General features: G+C 43.2%; 1 protein-coding gene across 8 annotated transcripts in view; it reads left to right on the top strand.

Annotated features, from left to right (window-relative positions):
* BTRC (beta-transducin repeat containing E3 ubiquitin protein ligase) overlaps nucleotides 1-16346 on the top strand; it is a 109432-nt gene that overhangs the window by 87295 nt on the left and 5791 nt on the right. For all 8 annotated transcript variants that reach the window (XM_072339775.1, XM_072339777.1, XM_072339776.1 and 5 more), the window contains 8 exons: nucleotides 2936-3032; nucleotides 3878-4015; nucleotides 4471-4589; nucleotides 6942-7191; nucleotides 7867-7985; nucleotides 12045-12155; nucleotides 12774-12852; nucleotides 15843-16036. In XM_072339775.1, coding sequence (XP_072195876.1) covers nucleotides 2936-3032; nucleotides 3878-4015; nucleotides 4471-4589; nucleotides 6942-7191; nucleotides 7867-7985; nucleotides 12045-12155; nucleotides 12774-12852; nucleotides 15843-16004 — 1075 coding nt within the window. In that variant the 3' untranslated portion in view covers nucleotides 16005-16036. The remainder of the gene's footprint in view (nucleotides 1-2935; nucleotides 3033-3877; nucleotides 4016-4470; nucleotides 4590-6941; nucleotides 7192-7866; nucleotides 7986-12044; nucleotides 12156-12773; nucleotides 12853-15842; nucleotides 16037-16346) is intronic.

Raw genomic sequence — 16346 nt, 5'->3', positions numbered from 1 at the left:
CGGTTAATTTTGTTATACTGCTTGTCTCGGAAAGTAATGGCAAGTAATTCAGAATTATGAAACGTCCTTTAAAAATAAATACTATGTTGATCTGCTTCCAGTTGTATAGAGTTTATAAAGAGTATAAACACAGCCATGGCAGTGGTAACTTTTTCATCCCTCTTTATCTGAGTCATCCCAAACGTTTGTCTAGTGGTTCTTAAAGGCCTTTAATGATGGACATTCCCCATGCCTTTCCTGGGCAAGCAGTATCACTGTTTTGGTAACCATGCTGCCCAGAGCCCCATCCAACCTGGCCTTGAACGCCTCCATGGATGGGGCATGCACAGCTTCTGTGGGCAGCCATTTCCGGTGAGCATCATCCTCCTAGCTGCAGTTCAGGATGTTATATTTAGCCTACACAGACACAGAGGACAGTTTCTCTTTCTCCTTTTTGTAGTGATCGTTTGCATAGCTGGGAGATGACCATTTTTCCTATACATGGGATGCACTAATGAGTGCTCACTGTCCTCTTGTCATTCTTGATTTGCTTTGTGTAGCCTCACTCCAGTCACTCTTCTTATTCTTCTCCATTCTTGGAGGATGATGACTTCAGCTGATCATCTTCCTTCTGCTGAGGCATCACCAGAGTTTAGTGAGAAGGATTACTTTCTCTGCTTTATGGAGGAGGCTCCATTTTAGGCTTTCCAGAAGAACACATGCTTTTTTTTTTAACAGTGGTTTTATATGATATATAACTTTTAATTACCCCTTATGTGGAAGTTCTCTTTACCTGTTGTTCCTTGTCTTGCATGTTTATGTTAAGTTGAATTAGGTTCTATATACTGGTTAGTAATTCTCCATTTTGTCAGAAGTGTTATGATTTTAATCTTGTCTTCCAAAGTGCTTGTATCTTCTCTCAGCTTTAGCATAATTGCCCACAAAGTAAGCACACTCTCTATTCCATTCTTTGTCATTAATGAAAATGCCTACTAATGACACATATAGGAGAGACCTCATGCAAGATCCCAGTTGCCTTTCTTTTTGATGGTGCACCACCGGTAAGATGTGATTTCTGGCCATTTGTATGTTCACCCGTGAGCACTTCCACCTCTGTACTTCTCTAGCTAACTCATGAAAATGACCTCTGAGAAGAAATTAGGTCCATTTGACATGATTTATTCTGGACTGATCAATGTGGCTGCTCTTGGTCAGCTTTTCATCTTCTAGGAACTCAACTAACTGTGTGCTCTACAGTGAGCAGTCTGTGACGTTCATCTGGACAGTCCACCATTTCCTTGGGTTTACCTTCTTCCTATCAAAAATCCTTCTTTCTATCTCAAAGGACAGTCACTCTGTGTTATTCTGTCAGGGAGCAGTAAGGGTTACCCAGAGTTAGAGAAAAATAAAACAGAAGCCCAAGGTTGGGTACTGTTGTTTCTAACTGAATACTTGATTGAGTTGGCCAGTCATCAGAAACTGCAAACAATAGATGCTTTTATCCCCATCACTGGGATGCCAGGGAAATTCCAAACAGTCCTTTGGCTGACCTGTGTGCAACTGGCTGTACAAGCAGCAAGACATAGCTTATAGCTAGCAGGACCTTCTAATAGTTCGTGTAGGTTTTAAGGCACATTAGCTTGTATACAGGTTGTTCTAGACCTAGCCTAGGTCTTCTGTATTGTGCCGTAGCTGTTCTGCACATCTCCGAAGCATTTCCAGTTTCCCCAGGCCAGTAATAGTAATTTTCTTGCACTTCCAAACTGGATCATGTAAGGACCCACTTAATTGTTGATTTGTGTGCAGCCATATGTCCCTTCTTCACAAAGATTTGTCCCCAAACAGGGAGCTGCTGGTTACTGTTTGAAGGCTCAGATGATTCCTTTGTCCTAAGTAGAAAGCAGCTTTCTCTTAATTTAAATGTAAAGTAGCTTCCCTAATTGTCAAAAGATCTTTTCTTGAGTATTTGTTGTTTTGTTTGTTCGGTCCTATAGTTGACCTCCTTGTTTATACCTAAAAACTGTTATGATTCAGTCTGGATTTTGCCCAAAGTATGTCAGCCAGTTAATGCAGTCTCTCAAATGACTTTCAAGATAAGTTACATGGAAAGGACAAGAAAAGAATGCACAATGAAGTATTGAGCAATTAATTATGCCGTAATGGAGCGAGGGAGGGGGAAGTGGAGAGCTGGCCCAGTCTAAACTCCGTGCCTCTGATGCCAGGATTACACTCGGAGGCATTTGTGCCTCTCTCCATTTTGCGAGGCATGTTGCCAGGCAGAGCAGCAGTTAGTACGCCCATGGTGGGGTTTACTAGCTTCCACACCGTGTTTGGTGGCTTCTTAACTTCAGGATGAGGAATTTAGGTTTTTTACACAGCAGGTAGTGATTGCCGTTTATGGATTTTTTGTTGTAGCAAAAATCTAGCTTGGGATATGAGTATTCCAAATCAGTGTGGAAATGAGGAAGGCACCACAGATGAAGCGTTGCTTACCAAAATGAAATAGCAGCAGTAAAATGTCCGTGTTCCAAAACTAGTACTGTTCCTGTTAATGTAGATCAAAGCTAGTCCTGAATGCACAGAGAGCTTGAGGGTTCTTTGGCTTCTCGTATTTTCTTTGTATGCTTTATTTTAAAGGTGACCTCTGATATGAATATGTATGCAGTGGGTGTGAGCCTTTCTAACCTCCTTTGGAGCTGAAGGGGCTCATGTCCAAAATAGTACGTTATCCTTCCCTGAGTGAGGAAGAACTGCTTTGTCATGAATTTTTCAGTGTCTAAATGCAGCACCAACGTGTCACAAGACACACAAACAAGGAGCCACCCTGTGTTCCTGAGTAAATGAAGTTTGACTGTGAATGTGTGTGTGCTTTTCAGCAGTGGTTATCCATTTCTGAAATGCCAGGAGGACCTCCCTCCCAAATGCTGAAACATGGTCTGTGTTCTTTGTCTTCCAGGGGACAATACCTATTTAAAAATAAACCCCCTGATGGGTCTGCTCCACCCAACTCCTTCTACAGAGCACTTTACCCCAAAATTATACAGGATATAGAGGTAAGAAGTACCTTCCAGGTGTGATGGGCGTTTTTGGTTTCGTTTTGCTTTTTTTAACAGTCTCCCTCATTTACTCGTGATGCTCAGATTCTGTGAATGTTTAATGCTGATGGAGTATTTCATTAAATGTGGTGTGTCTGTGTTCATCAGGAGTTGGAAGATCTGGGCTACATATAAATTCCCAGGCCTTCATCACTGCCTTAGAAAGAGGTAGAGCTGCACTGTTTGGGGAGTCTCTACACTTTGCACATCAGATCTCATAGCAACACTACCATCTTGACTCTCTATTCTGTGATACTTTGCCCCATCCATGCACGTGAAATCTAATAAGGTGACAACAGAGGGATCTCAGGAATTGAGTCAGGGAGAAAGTGCAGTCCTAAGTCCCAGGGAAACAGCAAGCAACTGGGCAGCGTTGCCTTGTATTTGGTGGAGAGCCAGTGCCAAGTGCTGTGTTCTGACAGTGGCATAGTGGCAAAAGAGGTGCTCAGGCACCATTGGGGCGGGTTTGCACGAGCCCTTAGAGCTCAGCTGAGACTTTCTCTGCAGTTGTTTAGTAGAGTCACAGAGTTAAAGGTTGGAGTTTGAAAAAACAACTTCTCTGTCATTGCTCCCTCACCATGCCAGACCACGCAGGGGAGTCTGGCCACAGTATGTGTTCCAGGCCTTTGCCTGTCTCATCGGTTTCATCACATGCTGCTGCTTCTAGAAAACCCCTGTGTCATTCTATGGGCCTTGCTGCTAGAAAAAGTGTAAAGGAAAGTATCTGCTGTCTTCTCAAGAAAACAAAAGGAGAGTTTTGTCTTTTATTTTTACTTCTCTTTTGTCTCCTGTCTCTCCTAAAGACAATAGAGTCAAACTGGCGGTGTGGAAGGCACAGTTTACAGAGAATCCACTGCCGGAGTGAGACAAGCAAAGGCGTTTATTGTTTACAGTACGATGATCAGAAGATAGTCAGTGGCCTACGAGACAATACTATCAAGGTGAGAACTCTCCCGAATGGCATGCTGATGGCATGTGGTGCCAGTGCCATAAACAGTAGTGTCCTAATTTCAGTGACGCCTCTCCAACCTCTTGCTACTAAACAAGCCTTCTCCTTCTCCCCTTACCTAAACATATATACCTTTTATTATTTGTCATCAGAGACTGTTTTCTTTCTGACCAGAATTAGTTAGCAGACTGTTTTCACTCAGTAATTACAGGTTATGTAACTGCTCTGCCCTGATGAGGAGGTAAGACCAGTGTTCAGAGCAAACCTGGTAATACCAAAGGTGTTAACGTATTACAACAGCCTGCACATCACCATGCCACTGAGGTAGTTCTGCCTGCAGTGTAGATGATGCCTTATAGTGAAAAACAGACCAGTCAGATCACTAGGTGCTGACAGTGTGATGTAAGCCTTACTTAGCTGTCTGTTCTCTAATGTTTGCTCTCCTAGATCTGGGATAAAAATACATTAGAATGCAAGCGAATTCTCACTGGACACACGGGTTCTGTCCTGTGCCTGCAGTATGATGAGCGGGTGATCATCACTGGATCTTCAGACTCGACTGTCAGGTGTGTGCTTGTGATTCAGAGCTTTCCATTTGCCTTAGAAAGTTCAACTTCGTGTGCTGCCGAAATGATCTTTTCTTAAATCTGTGCTGTTTGATTAGCTCTGTGATCTAGTTCTGCACGCTTGTTCAGGAGTGCACTGTCCTTGTTTATCAGATGTCCGTGCAAGTGGCTGTCAAGGAGAAATGAGAACCTAAGCAAAGGTCAGTCAAGGTCAAGATGACTTAGGAAGACAATTTGGCATTTCACCAAGGTGCTGTGTGTTTGGATGCTCCCTGGGAATGCTTTTACATCCTCCATAGGAATAACTTTTTACAAGTTGTTTAAGTACTCAAAGCAAGTTTGAAGGTTTAGTCATCTGCTGTCCCTTAATTTTAACAAAGATGTGTGACTAGATCTCCTGCGAGTTTTAATTAAGTTTCAGCATGATGTTTCTTCCCCTTTAGTCTTTCTAACCTTGTTTTCTTTCCAGTCTCCAGTAAAAGACTGGACACCAAGTCAGCACACGCAGTGCACATTTTCACTATGCAGATGTAAAGCCCACCAAACATATTACAGGATCCCAGAGAGCCTAAATCCTGCAGTGTAAATACAGGCACATTTGAATTAGTGAGTTGCAATGTGAACTTGGACACAAAGGAGCAAGTCTGCCTTCTCCATGCTGCTACACATCCCCTTTTTGTGAGAGAATCAGCAATGCCCATGCAGTGAAGTTACAGATGACAAAAAGCTGTGCCAACGGCCTTTTCTGAAGCTATTACTATGTGTTCCTATGGCTTCAGGCAGCTCGTGGTTATCACTGTGCTACATGTGAACTACCACCGTTAAACTAGTGACCACTTCATTTAGTATCTACACGTGATGCCTGTAGTCTTATGGTGTTGCTAGGTTTTGGGATCCTACCATTTGTAGAAATACAGAATTTTTGTGCGGGAACTGCTCGGTGCTAAATACAGGTTGCAAAAGGAGATGCTCATTTCTGTAATAAACGCTATCATTTTCCATATCAGCCCAGGCAGGCCAAATTGCAGACTGGCTACTTGCCCAGAAATACTTTGTTTCCCACTGTAGCTATAAACGTTTGTGCAGACCCCCAAAGTGCGTAGGATGCATCACTTTTATCCTTGGGTCTCCTCAAAAAGAGGGGCTTCGTCCAATAGACAGTACAGATGGGCTCTTAATGCTTCCAAGAGCTCAGGGATGCACTTGTCCAGAGAAGTCAGTAGGTCTCCAGCTCCTGTTCAGTTTGGCAACCTTGTCTGCAAACTGCTTGTATGCTAATGGCTCAGGTCTGCAGTCTTTTTAACTTTGCATTTTGTAATTGGAAGTGTACTTTCCTTTCTCATTTATAACCCAGAAGTTGACTTGCTTCATCTTCCATGCATTAGAAAATGAGGCATTAGAATCCTTTCTCACATCTTGCCTTTCCTAACTGCTCAGCATATTGGCAGAGGAAAGTTTCAGCTTTTACAGTGTGATCTGCCTAATGATACAGCCATTTTCTGCTCTCACGCAGTGCAAGTGGGATACAGGTGTGATAGTGACAAAAGAAGTCTCTTTGTGGAGAGTAAAAGAAGCCTGCAAACAGGACAGCCCAAAACATTTTTAAGGATTGAAAACTTGAAATTCAAGTCCTAGAAGTTTCGTATGAAGCCGTTTGTAGTTTTCAGCCTAAATGATCTTTCAGTAGAAACAGTTGGTTCCAATAACATTAAATCAACATGAATGTTCTGTCTTAATTTGGGTATTCAGCACATTCCTAGAATGTAGCTGTGTACCAGATGCATTTAAGAGTAAAAGCAACCCATTGTGCAACTTGCGGCAATTACATTTGCTTGAAAGGCATAACCTTGTCTTCTGCCTCTGTGTAAGTTATCCTATGAGATGACAGTCCTGTGAGGGAAATCAAAAATGAAACCTATCTCTGAATTTCCTTCTCCACAGGTCACATTTTCCCAGTCAGTGACTGGGAATGGAGCATGATAGGCTGACTTGACCAGGAAACATCAGTTTCTAGGGCTGTCAATCTCATGCCTTTCCTTAAGCACTAAATTATCTTAATTAAGGAATGCTTTTTTTAATCTTTTTTGTTTTTCTGGCTGGCTGTTTTTATGGTGTTAACTGCATTGCAGGGACTTTGGCTGCTGGACTGTCTCAATATATGCATAATCAACAGGTTTATATAACGCATCTTTTAATGAAATATGTATTAGATTTGGCTTTAACTTGTGGCGTTTTCTTCTCTAATATCGCTAGAGAGTTAATTACCTCTCCCCATCCCTTCCTCCCTCTGCAGAAAAACTACTGTATGTTTTTTTAACTCTCACCTGTCTGGTTTGATATCTGAAACTGCAGGGTGTGGGACGTGAACGCGGGCGAGATGCTGAACACACTGATTCACCACTGTGAAGCAGTACTGCACCTCCGCTTCAATAACGGCATGATGGTGACGTGTTCCAAAGACCGTTCCATTGCTGTGTGGGACATGGCTTCACCAACAGACATCACCCTGAGGAGGGTGCTCGTAGGGCACCGCGCTGCTGTCAACGTAGTGGACTTTGATGACAAGTATATCGTATCAGCATCAGGTGACAGAACTATAAAGGTGAGGTATTCCAGAGGCTTTTTTATTTGCAGCACTGAGTATTTACTAACAAAAATGACCAGACAGGGAAGATGCTCTTTGGCTGTCATTACGCTGGTCTTCCTATAGAAGCAGTATTCCTCCTGCTCATTTTCACTCATCTGCTGAGCTTATGTGACTTGCTGACAGTGCTGTTTGGCAAGTCAGATCCAGGTGCGGATGCAGTTGAAAAAGGACTCTTTTTTTTCCCTGTGTTCTTTTTCAATTTGACTTGCTCCACAATCTGTTTCAGCATCGGTCACACAAAGAGTTGTCAGAGGGCAGCATGGGGGCAAAAGCAAAGGTGAGTGGGTAGGAGTCACTTGAGTTTTACTGCTGTGATCCTGATCTGCTGCATTAAAGCTGAGGAAAATCCAGTTCCTGTGTAGACTAAAACACAGCCTGAGAGTGCTGAGGACTGATTTTGGAAGCTAATTCTAGTACAACATGGCAAAAACCTTCTGTGTGCTGTGGCCCAAGCTGTAAACACTTTCAGGCTATAGTCACAAGTCATCAGAGGGGTGATTTTCCTGGTCTTACGGAAGTGTGTTCAATTAAGAACATTCTAGGTGCACCTCTGTATCATACAGATACCATCTTTTGTTAGTCTCTTCTTAATAATTTTGTCTCTGTGTGGTTTCACCTTTCCTGTCACAGGTATGGAACACTAGTACCTGCGAATTTGTGCGCACCTTAAATGGCCACAAACGAGGCATTGCATGTCTGCAGTACAGAGACAGGCTAGTAGTGAGCGGCTCTTCAGATAATACTATCAGGTGAGAGACACATTCCCCATTGCAGAGTTCTTTGCAAGCATGTTGTCTCTGATTCCCTGGGATGCATGGAGGTTAGGCAAGCAAAGTGCTCTGTACCCTTGTCTTCCTTGAAATATGCTTCCTTTGGTAGAGAACATTGGGAACTACTGGGAAGAGATATTAGAAGTCTGTTTTACTGTGTTGTCTTTCATCCCCTGTATCTCAGGAGTCCCATACTAATCAACAAGTTCCATTGCTCTGACAATTCTGGTGTATGAAAGAGCTGGCAAGTAACACTTTCTGTGATGTCCTCTTGTGATATTTTAATTGGGCTATGTGTCTAGTTAAAGGGGTCAGATTTGCAGTAAGAGGCATTTAATCCTCTGCAGAAATCCTCCTGGGCTCTGGCCAAGCTCTTCTTGTGGTACTTGGCACCGGGTTAAGTTTGGAACAGCTGGTTTAGAGCATGAAGTTCAGTTTGCTGCCTTTTGCACTTCCCCAGCTGCCCTTGCTGCAATCTGAGATTTAACTCCTTCTGGTATCGTGAGCCAGGATTTCTCCCTACATGCAGCAGCTGCTGGCAGAGGGGTGTCCCACTTATCTCTGGTTGTACTCAGCAAGCTGGAATAGGAGTGTAAGCTGTGTGGGGAAGCGGCTCTGTCATTCAAGCAGGAGGAAGAGGAGCCTCCATTTTGTATTGATCACTGCTTTGAAGAATTGTGTTCCTTCTGATAAAACTGGAAACCTGGGCAGCCTAAGCAGAAAGTCTTCACTTTTGATGTTAGAATTTATTTCTCCTCAGTGAGAGTGATTCATGCAGATGTTTCTCTGTGGACTTTGTTTGCAAAACAGTGCTTCTCCATGCTTTGCACTCTGGAAAATGGAGGTCCTTTGACAGTCATCACTGGATTGTTGCACTGGGTTTTAGTGTGTGGTTGCCTGAGAGCATGAGCTAAAGAGCTGGGGTGTCTGTTTCTTTATCAAGGCAAAAACTATTAATAGACATCGTGTAAGAGTAGCACCATATATGTAGTAAAAACTCCAGATGGAAAAAATAACCCTCCGCTTCTGTACTACAAAACTTGGTCTCAGAGTAAGAAATAGTTAAATACTGCACCATTTAGGGAAGGATCTAAAATAGGAGTAATACTAATAAAAATAAATGTCAATGTAGTGATAATGCTAAAGAGGAGTGTGATTACTTTTATGCTTACATTGGACAAAATCCCTAACTGACAGATAAATTGTGCTAGAATTTCAGGAATGTTGGCAGTGAATCTTAATGGAAGTCAGATTTGGCAGCTGTGTGGGCAAGGCACAAGGTTTACCTGTTCACGTAGCTTCCTCCCAGCCATTAGCAGAAGGCACATGTCAGAGGAAGAGTGATTAAGCAAGGGCAGGTTACTAAGTCCTCTCTGTGGGTGGCTCGGTGTTTTGCATGTTTGATTTTAATCCATTGTAAAATACCAGATGTTGTGTTGGCCTTTAATAGGGATTGCCTCTTGGTATTGAATTTGAAGTTGGCCATTCCTCGGTTACAGGCAAACTTTTTTTTGCAAAAGGAGCTGACTGTGTGTGATTACTGTGTGATTCCTCATTCTTCAACCGTGAAGCTGAGGAAGTAGCCGAGAAATCAGTAACTTTCTTCTGTAGAGAGACTCCGTGTATAAAAATGATTTAGGTTCTGTTTTAGGAGAGAGTTCTCACAAGTGGGAAGGAATACAGCTACACAGGCATCACTGTTGTGCTGATTTCCATCAATAAGAAAGTGGCCCATCATTTTAATTGATTTTTTTTTTTTTAAATCCAATCACTTCAGTATCTTAGTGCCAAAGTTCTGAATTGCTGCAGAGAAACATGGCATTAAAAAAGAAAAGAGAATTTAGAGGGCAAAAAAAAAAAAAGCTGTATCATTCTGTGTTCACTTATAAATGAACGGCTGGTGTGGGTGCATGTATTCAACCACCGGTGTGTGCACACGAGGATCTACTGCTGGACTCTTGAAGAAGGGGATTCTGGCTCATTCACCTTATGTACATCTTCCAGCTCTGCCAGGAGTTCAAGAGAAGTAAAGGCTGTGGTAATTGGAGGCGTTCTACTGTAGGAGTTCTCCCAAAGCTGTAGGAAGAGCGGCTGTTCCTTTGCCTGTGTTTGCTTCATAGTGCGATTTTTGTTAGTTCTCAAGCCTAAGAGCGGTTTTGTTTCTGCTTGGTCCTTTGACTATTTAAAGAAGTAGAAATTTGAGATTGGTTTCCTTGGAACCAATTGTAGATATGCTGTTCTTACACAGCAGTTACTCCTTTTGTGTGTGGAAGCTCTCAGAGCTAAGGGCTGTGATCGTCTTTTCTAAATCACAGTCAAATTCAGGTAAAAACTCAGACTAGGACCTGATAATACAAGCCTAATTCAATGCGATGCAGCCTTGCCAAGCTGCTGGCAACCTCAGGATTGATGGCAAGGAGTGGAAACACATGGCACGAAAGTTCCTGGCACAAGATTGCTCTTCAGACCTTTCTGCACCAATTCATTTCTGGCATTGTGCATCCTGTTTGCAGTCCTTGGCAGGAGACGTAATGCTCTCTGACCAGCCAGAGTGCCTTTGGCTGAACTTTAGCGTGGATTTACTTTCTCTGACCTTAACTGGTATGCTGGTGCTAATGCAAAAACCTTTGGAGTCTTCACAGGTTGATGAATACTCAGCTTCACAGAGTGAGGAATCATCTTCTGTCCCTCTTTGGCCTCAGATGTGTGACACCTATTGATATGGTTTAGTGACCATGGTGGTGATGGGTTGATGGTTGGACTCAGTGATCTTGGTGGTCTTTTCCAACCTTTATGATTCTATGATAAACTAATCCTTTCCCAGTACAGTTACAGAAAGAGTTCTGTTCATTCCCCAGTCTTCTGTAGTGAGAGCAGCTTGTTGTGGCAGGACAGATGAAATGATTACCCACCATCCTTGGGCACACATCCACTGGGTCTGGATTATTCCCTGGGGGACCTTGGGATTGAAGTATGTGGGGACGATTTATCTCTCTCTCAGTTTCTCAAGGAAAAGTGACCTGACCCCACAGCAGCTGTACTTCTTTGCTTGGTGTCACCCAGACAAATTCCGTGAACCATGAACCTCACTACCATGAAGTCCCTGTCAGTCTGAACTCTAATTGAACGAGCATTCAAGAACATCTGTGACTGCTTTTTCTCAGCTGTGTGTCAGAGCCTCAGCAGATACTGTTATTGAAAGATCCCATGTGTTGTGAACCAAGCTCATGTCATCTGGAGGTGGAACACCTGCAAACAGTACATGTCAAGAATTTCAGTTCTTGTCTGCAAATAGTTTTTCTTTATCTGTTCTAATTGGGAATCCCCTCAAAGAACTGACAAAAGTCTCAAAATAGGCTTATTTCTTAGAAAATTGTTTGAGCACAAGAAGAAAATGCATTGCAAATAAACACAGAATGCCCATTTTATCTTATGCATAAGTTACCTTCGTTACAGAGCAAAAACACCTTCAGTGGGAGAAAATGACAAATATAAAGGGCTTGTAAGTTCTTGTACCTTTCACCACTGTGTCCACAATTCATCTGACGTTAGTCTCCAAATCAGAAATAGGACATGTAGGGGTATAGAAGGGGTGTGTGCCTTGTGAAGGTGCTTTTACCTTTGGAGCAAGGTTCCAGGCGGTCTGGTGAGTCTCTCTCACTTAACATCTTCAAGTCAAAGTAAGATACTTCTATGAAAAACTGGCTTAAGTAAAATAAAGTCAGGCTGCTCATGAAGATAACTGGGAGACATCCTGTGTCTTGTGTTAATAGAGAAGTAGATGGTGGGCATTGCTGATCTTAAAATGCTTGGGTATCCAAATAATCCCCCACGTGATACTGTCACATAATAGTCTTGTTGAAAAACATGCATTATCTGAACTGCGGGAAAAGGAGTGATGAATAGTTTGCTTGTTCTTTGGTGCTTCAACATAAACTTTATCCCCTAGTTTTCATTAACTACAAGCAAAGGCCAAACGTTTCCTTGAAATAATCAGAAATTCAGAAGTTCTCAGTGCTTCTTCCTGATCTCTTCCAGGCTGTGGGATATCGAGTGTGGAGCGTGTTTGCGAGTACTGGAAGGCCACGAAGAGCTGGTGAGATGCATACGCTTTGATAACAAGAGGATAGTCAGCGGAGCATATGATGGGTGAGGCTGGCTAATGCCTTGCATCCTCCTGTCTTTCTCAGTGTCTCACATCCCACTTTGCTGGATCTTCCTTATAAGAGTTAGATTTCTTGTCTGTCATACCAGGAGTTCCCTATCATGGCCAGTAAGTCAGGCAGATTCTACAACATACGACTGTTGTTGTTTTCTTCCTTTTCAAAATGTCAGTGTGATTTGATGCATGTGGTCCATTTCTTTACCTCATAAAAATATCAGGCAGATTTGATCTGAAACATCTTCTAGCTCAGCCATTGGTAAGAGTAGTGTTTCCCTTCTGTGGTTGTCTTCTGATCCATTTGCCACTAGGACTAGTGTGCGTTAACCCTCCCATATGTTTCTGTTAGTTACTATTGCCTGCTTTTTTATGTTTTACTTTGCCAACAGCATATTCCTTTCTCCCTTTAAGTTCTATGAGCATTACAAAGGAGAAGTGCAAGAACCACTTTTCAGGAGCAGAAGGATTCCTGTAGTTTTCCTTGAGCTGCTGTATCAGCTCAGCTGCACTAACAGCTTTTTGTTTGTTAGTTTTCTTTTCCTGTGAACACTTCATCTCTTTCCTTTTTAACAGAGCCGTGTGTTTCTCTATTTTTTCACTACTAGGAAAATTAAAGTATGGGATCTGGTGGCTGCTTTGGACCCCCGTGCTCCAGCAGGGACTCTCTGCTTACGAACCCTTGTGGTAAGAGCATTGGGTAGGGGTGGTGAAGGGAGCAGGAAAATGTTCTTGCTCAGGGCTGTCTTGAGCCATGGAAATTCAAGTCAGTTTAGTACCAGCCTGCAGGATCTAAAAGTCATTTCTAGAGATCTGGCTTCTTGATTTGAAGTTAAGAACTAAGTCATTTTTGAGACTTGTCCTTGGAATTTGTGTGTTGGTGGCTTTACTTAAGTGTGCCTTTTCCAATGAGCTGTTGGCAGGGAGTTTCTTAAAGAAAAGCAGTAAATTCCAAAATCTGAGGGGAAAAAAAACCACACAAAAGCAACCTTTTCATTGCATTTCAGTGGCTTGTGTGTGTTTAAGGAGAGTAAGGGTACAGACTGGAACAGCCAGTGAGGTTGCCTCGTCTTTAAACAGCAGCTTCTAATGCACTCCTGTGGTATTTAGTGCAGGGCTGATGATAGAGTGATAAAAACATCACTGCATGAGCGTTCACAGCATTCACCATCATACTTAGCAGTGGCTCTGCACTGGTCTCAGGATGATGCAGGAAGGTTGTGACAAAAATGCCAGCACAGCCAAGGCAATGGGATGGTTCCTGTAAGCATTGCTCTGTCACATTTGCTGGTTCTGCTCTGCTAGACTTACCCTGGGGTTACAGAAAGATTTTGGTCCAGTGCTGAATCCACGTCAAAAAAGAAGTAATGAGTTACTGTTTTCTTTTAGAAAACAAATTTTTGGATGCAGTTGGAGTTTGGTGCACATCAGACCTGCTGCTCCAGCTGTCCTGCACCCTCATCTACCACCCAAATTTCACTAAAGTATTTTGCTTCACATTTTGCACAGGCTCTGAGGGTTGACAGGCAGTAGGTCATTAAGCCACAATTGCTCTTTTCCAATCCTGTATTTGGACCGTAAGCTGCAGAGTAAGAGTCAGCGAGAGCCTTGGATGCCTGCAGGTGCTGTGTTGAAAAACCTCCTTGGTATCCAGAGAGAACTACAAATAGTTTCATGGCTGAAATCCAGAAAACCCTTTTGTCATCAGCCACCCAGCTGCAAACTGTGGAACAGCTCTGTGCCCATGAACACGTATCCCGAGAGTCCAAGACTTCAGCGTGATATTAGTGGTGTTTCTGCTCCAGCCCGAGACAAATGTGTGCCTCGTAACCTGTAGACTTAATTTAACTGGTGCGATTTCCTCTGCATTTTCCAGCAGTGGACAGCCAAAGTGCCCCAACTAATTGTATTATAAATCAGAAGCGGTGGGATGGAAACACTGTAGGAATCTCAACACATGGATACTCATAAATCCCTGTTTGATAGCAATGGAGGAGGCCAGAAGAGGAGGGGCAGAGGAGGCTGTCGTAGTGCTTTTAGGGCTTTTCATGTTTATGACAACAGGGCGTCCTTATACCCGCTTACCCATAGTTGTGTGGGTTTTTTTTTCCCTCTCTTCTCTCGGCCTCCAAAATTAAACCTGGCTGCACAATGAACATCGTGAGTCTCCCGCTGCTCGTGTTCAATTTTCAAACAGTAGGAGGAAAGTGCACAGATAACAAATGCTCTCTGCATGCCAGGTCCCTCCCGTTAGCTGGAACAGCAGCCACACGAGTGTCACAGAAGCTTTCCAGGCACAGAAAAAGCAAAAAGCACAGCTCTCCTTCTGAGCTGAAGGGCCCGGCTTCCTGCAGCCTCAGCTTAGGGTGTGCAGCCTGTTTATTGTCACTGCAAATGCAATGGGGATGGCTGCATGGAACTTCTAAGGCAGTCTTAGCCTACAGTGGAAAAAGGCTTTTCAAAATAGTTTGTAGAAACACCTCTCTCTTGGTGCCTCTGCTAAGGGTCTCTCACTGGATCTGGCTGTTGTAGTGATACTTTTTTTAGCAAGGACTGCTTTACTTCACTGATACAATACAGGGATACGGGGTCTGGAAATGCTTTTCTTTTTGGAACTGAGTAGAAACCCATGAAGGTGCACGAGGGTTATTGGGTCAATAAGACCAGGAAGGTCCCAATAATTGGGCTTCTATAATAAAATTGTCATCAAAATAGAATCTGATTTTGGATTGTGTGTATTTGATTTAGAGCTTCAGAGGCTCCCTGTAAGGCAGCTGTTCTGTTCTCCCTGTGCTTTTAAACCAAGCTGTAGATTCAGAGTCCTGTGCTGTAAGACACAGCCTTCCCTTTTAGTAGCTTCTCTTTTGTCCAAATATTTGTAAAAGCTCTAAGATGCTTCTAAGCATTTTTTTTTTCTGACCCTAGGCCACAGAGAGATGTGTATTAGAGAGAGAGGGCTTGTCCCAGCTGCATGGTCTCTGTTCCCTTCTTCCTGAGGAGGCTACTGCTCACTCCTGTGGCAGTAAGCACCAAGAAAAAGCAGCCAATGCAAAAGGAAAAGCCTTCTGGATTTGCTTTGTGATATTCAGGATCTTTCTGTTACCTCCTGTTAATTACAGTCTGAACTCTTGCCAAATCGTCATGCCATTTCCACTCAGCCTCAGAGCAGAATGCAAGCTGCCTATAAAGAATGCCCTTTCTAGTTCATATTTTTAGAACTGCTTAGGAGGAATTATTACTGTGTCACTGGACTTCTTTACAACAGGCTCCTTAGTGTCCTCCAGTATTAAGCTTTTCCCTCTTGAGCAGGAGCAGTGTTGCCAAGCCTTGACTGCAAAAGCCTAATCCCCCTGTAACCTACAGCATCTGGGAACACCGTGATTGCAGGAGGGAGCCAAAGAACAAGGAAGGCATTGCTCTCATCAGCCTCGCAAGGCTGCCTTGTATGGTGGAGGGGTCTTGGTTTGTTCTGCACAGTGCATTCATAGGGACTGAAGGAATAATACGATAAACGTCATGTAAAATTCCTCGCGAGCCAAGAACACAGATATGGCAAACTTGTTTCACCAAGGGTGGTTTAGCGATGGGGCTGGACAGTGTGTTGTATGGAGTTTACTGACTGAGAAATTAATATAATGCTGGAATTTGTGAATTAACATGCCGTGTCTTCTGTTTAGGAGCATTCTGGAAGAGTTTTTCGACTTCAGTTTGACGAGTTCCAGATTGTCAGCAGCTCCCACGATGACACCATCCTCATCTGGGATTTTCTGAATGACCCAGCTGCCCAAGCAGAATCCACTCGTTCCCCGTCCAGAACATACACCTACATCTCAAGATAAATAACAGTACACTGTACCTCACACTCGCACAGGTAAAAATTACCTCAAAGATGACACTGGATGTAATGTGAGCGTGCAGTTTGAATACTTAGCTGGGTCTATCGGTATTCTTGTCTCGATTGGACAGTAACTGCAATGTCCTGTAAAAGGACAGGAGTGGTTCTATTGCCATAAAAGAAGGGTTTTATCCAAGTATTCTTGACATGTGGTGCCCATGAGTTCCCCTAAAGAACTCCTCCACTGTCCATCATCATCAATAATTAAATCAGCTATTACTGCTGCCTAGAAGGAAGAAGGGTTTCTGCAGAGCGAGTAGAGCAGCTGCTGCCTAACAAGGGGATG

The sequence above is a fragment of the Excalfactoria chinensis genome, chromosome 6 (assembly GCF_039878825.1).
Source record: "Excalfactoria chinensis isolate bCotChi1 chromosome 6, bCotChi1.hap2, whole genome shotgun sequence".
Lineage (NCBI taxonomy): Eukaryota > Metazoa > Chordata > Aves > Galliformes > Phasianidae > Excalfactoria > Excalfactoria chinensis.
The sequence above is the reverse complement of the archived record's forward strand: the minus strand, read 5'-3'. Positions and strand labels throughout refer to the sequence as shown.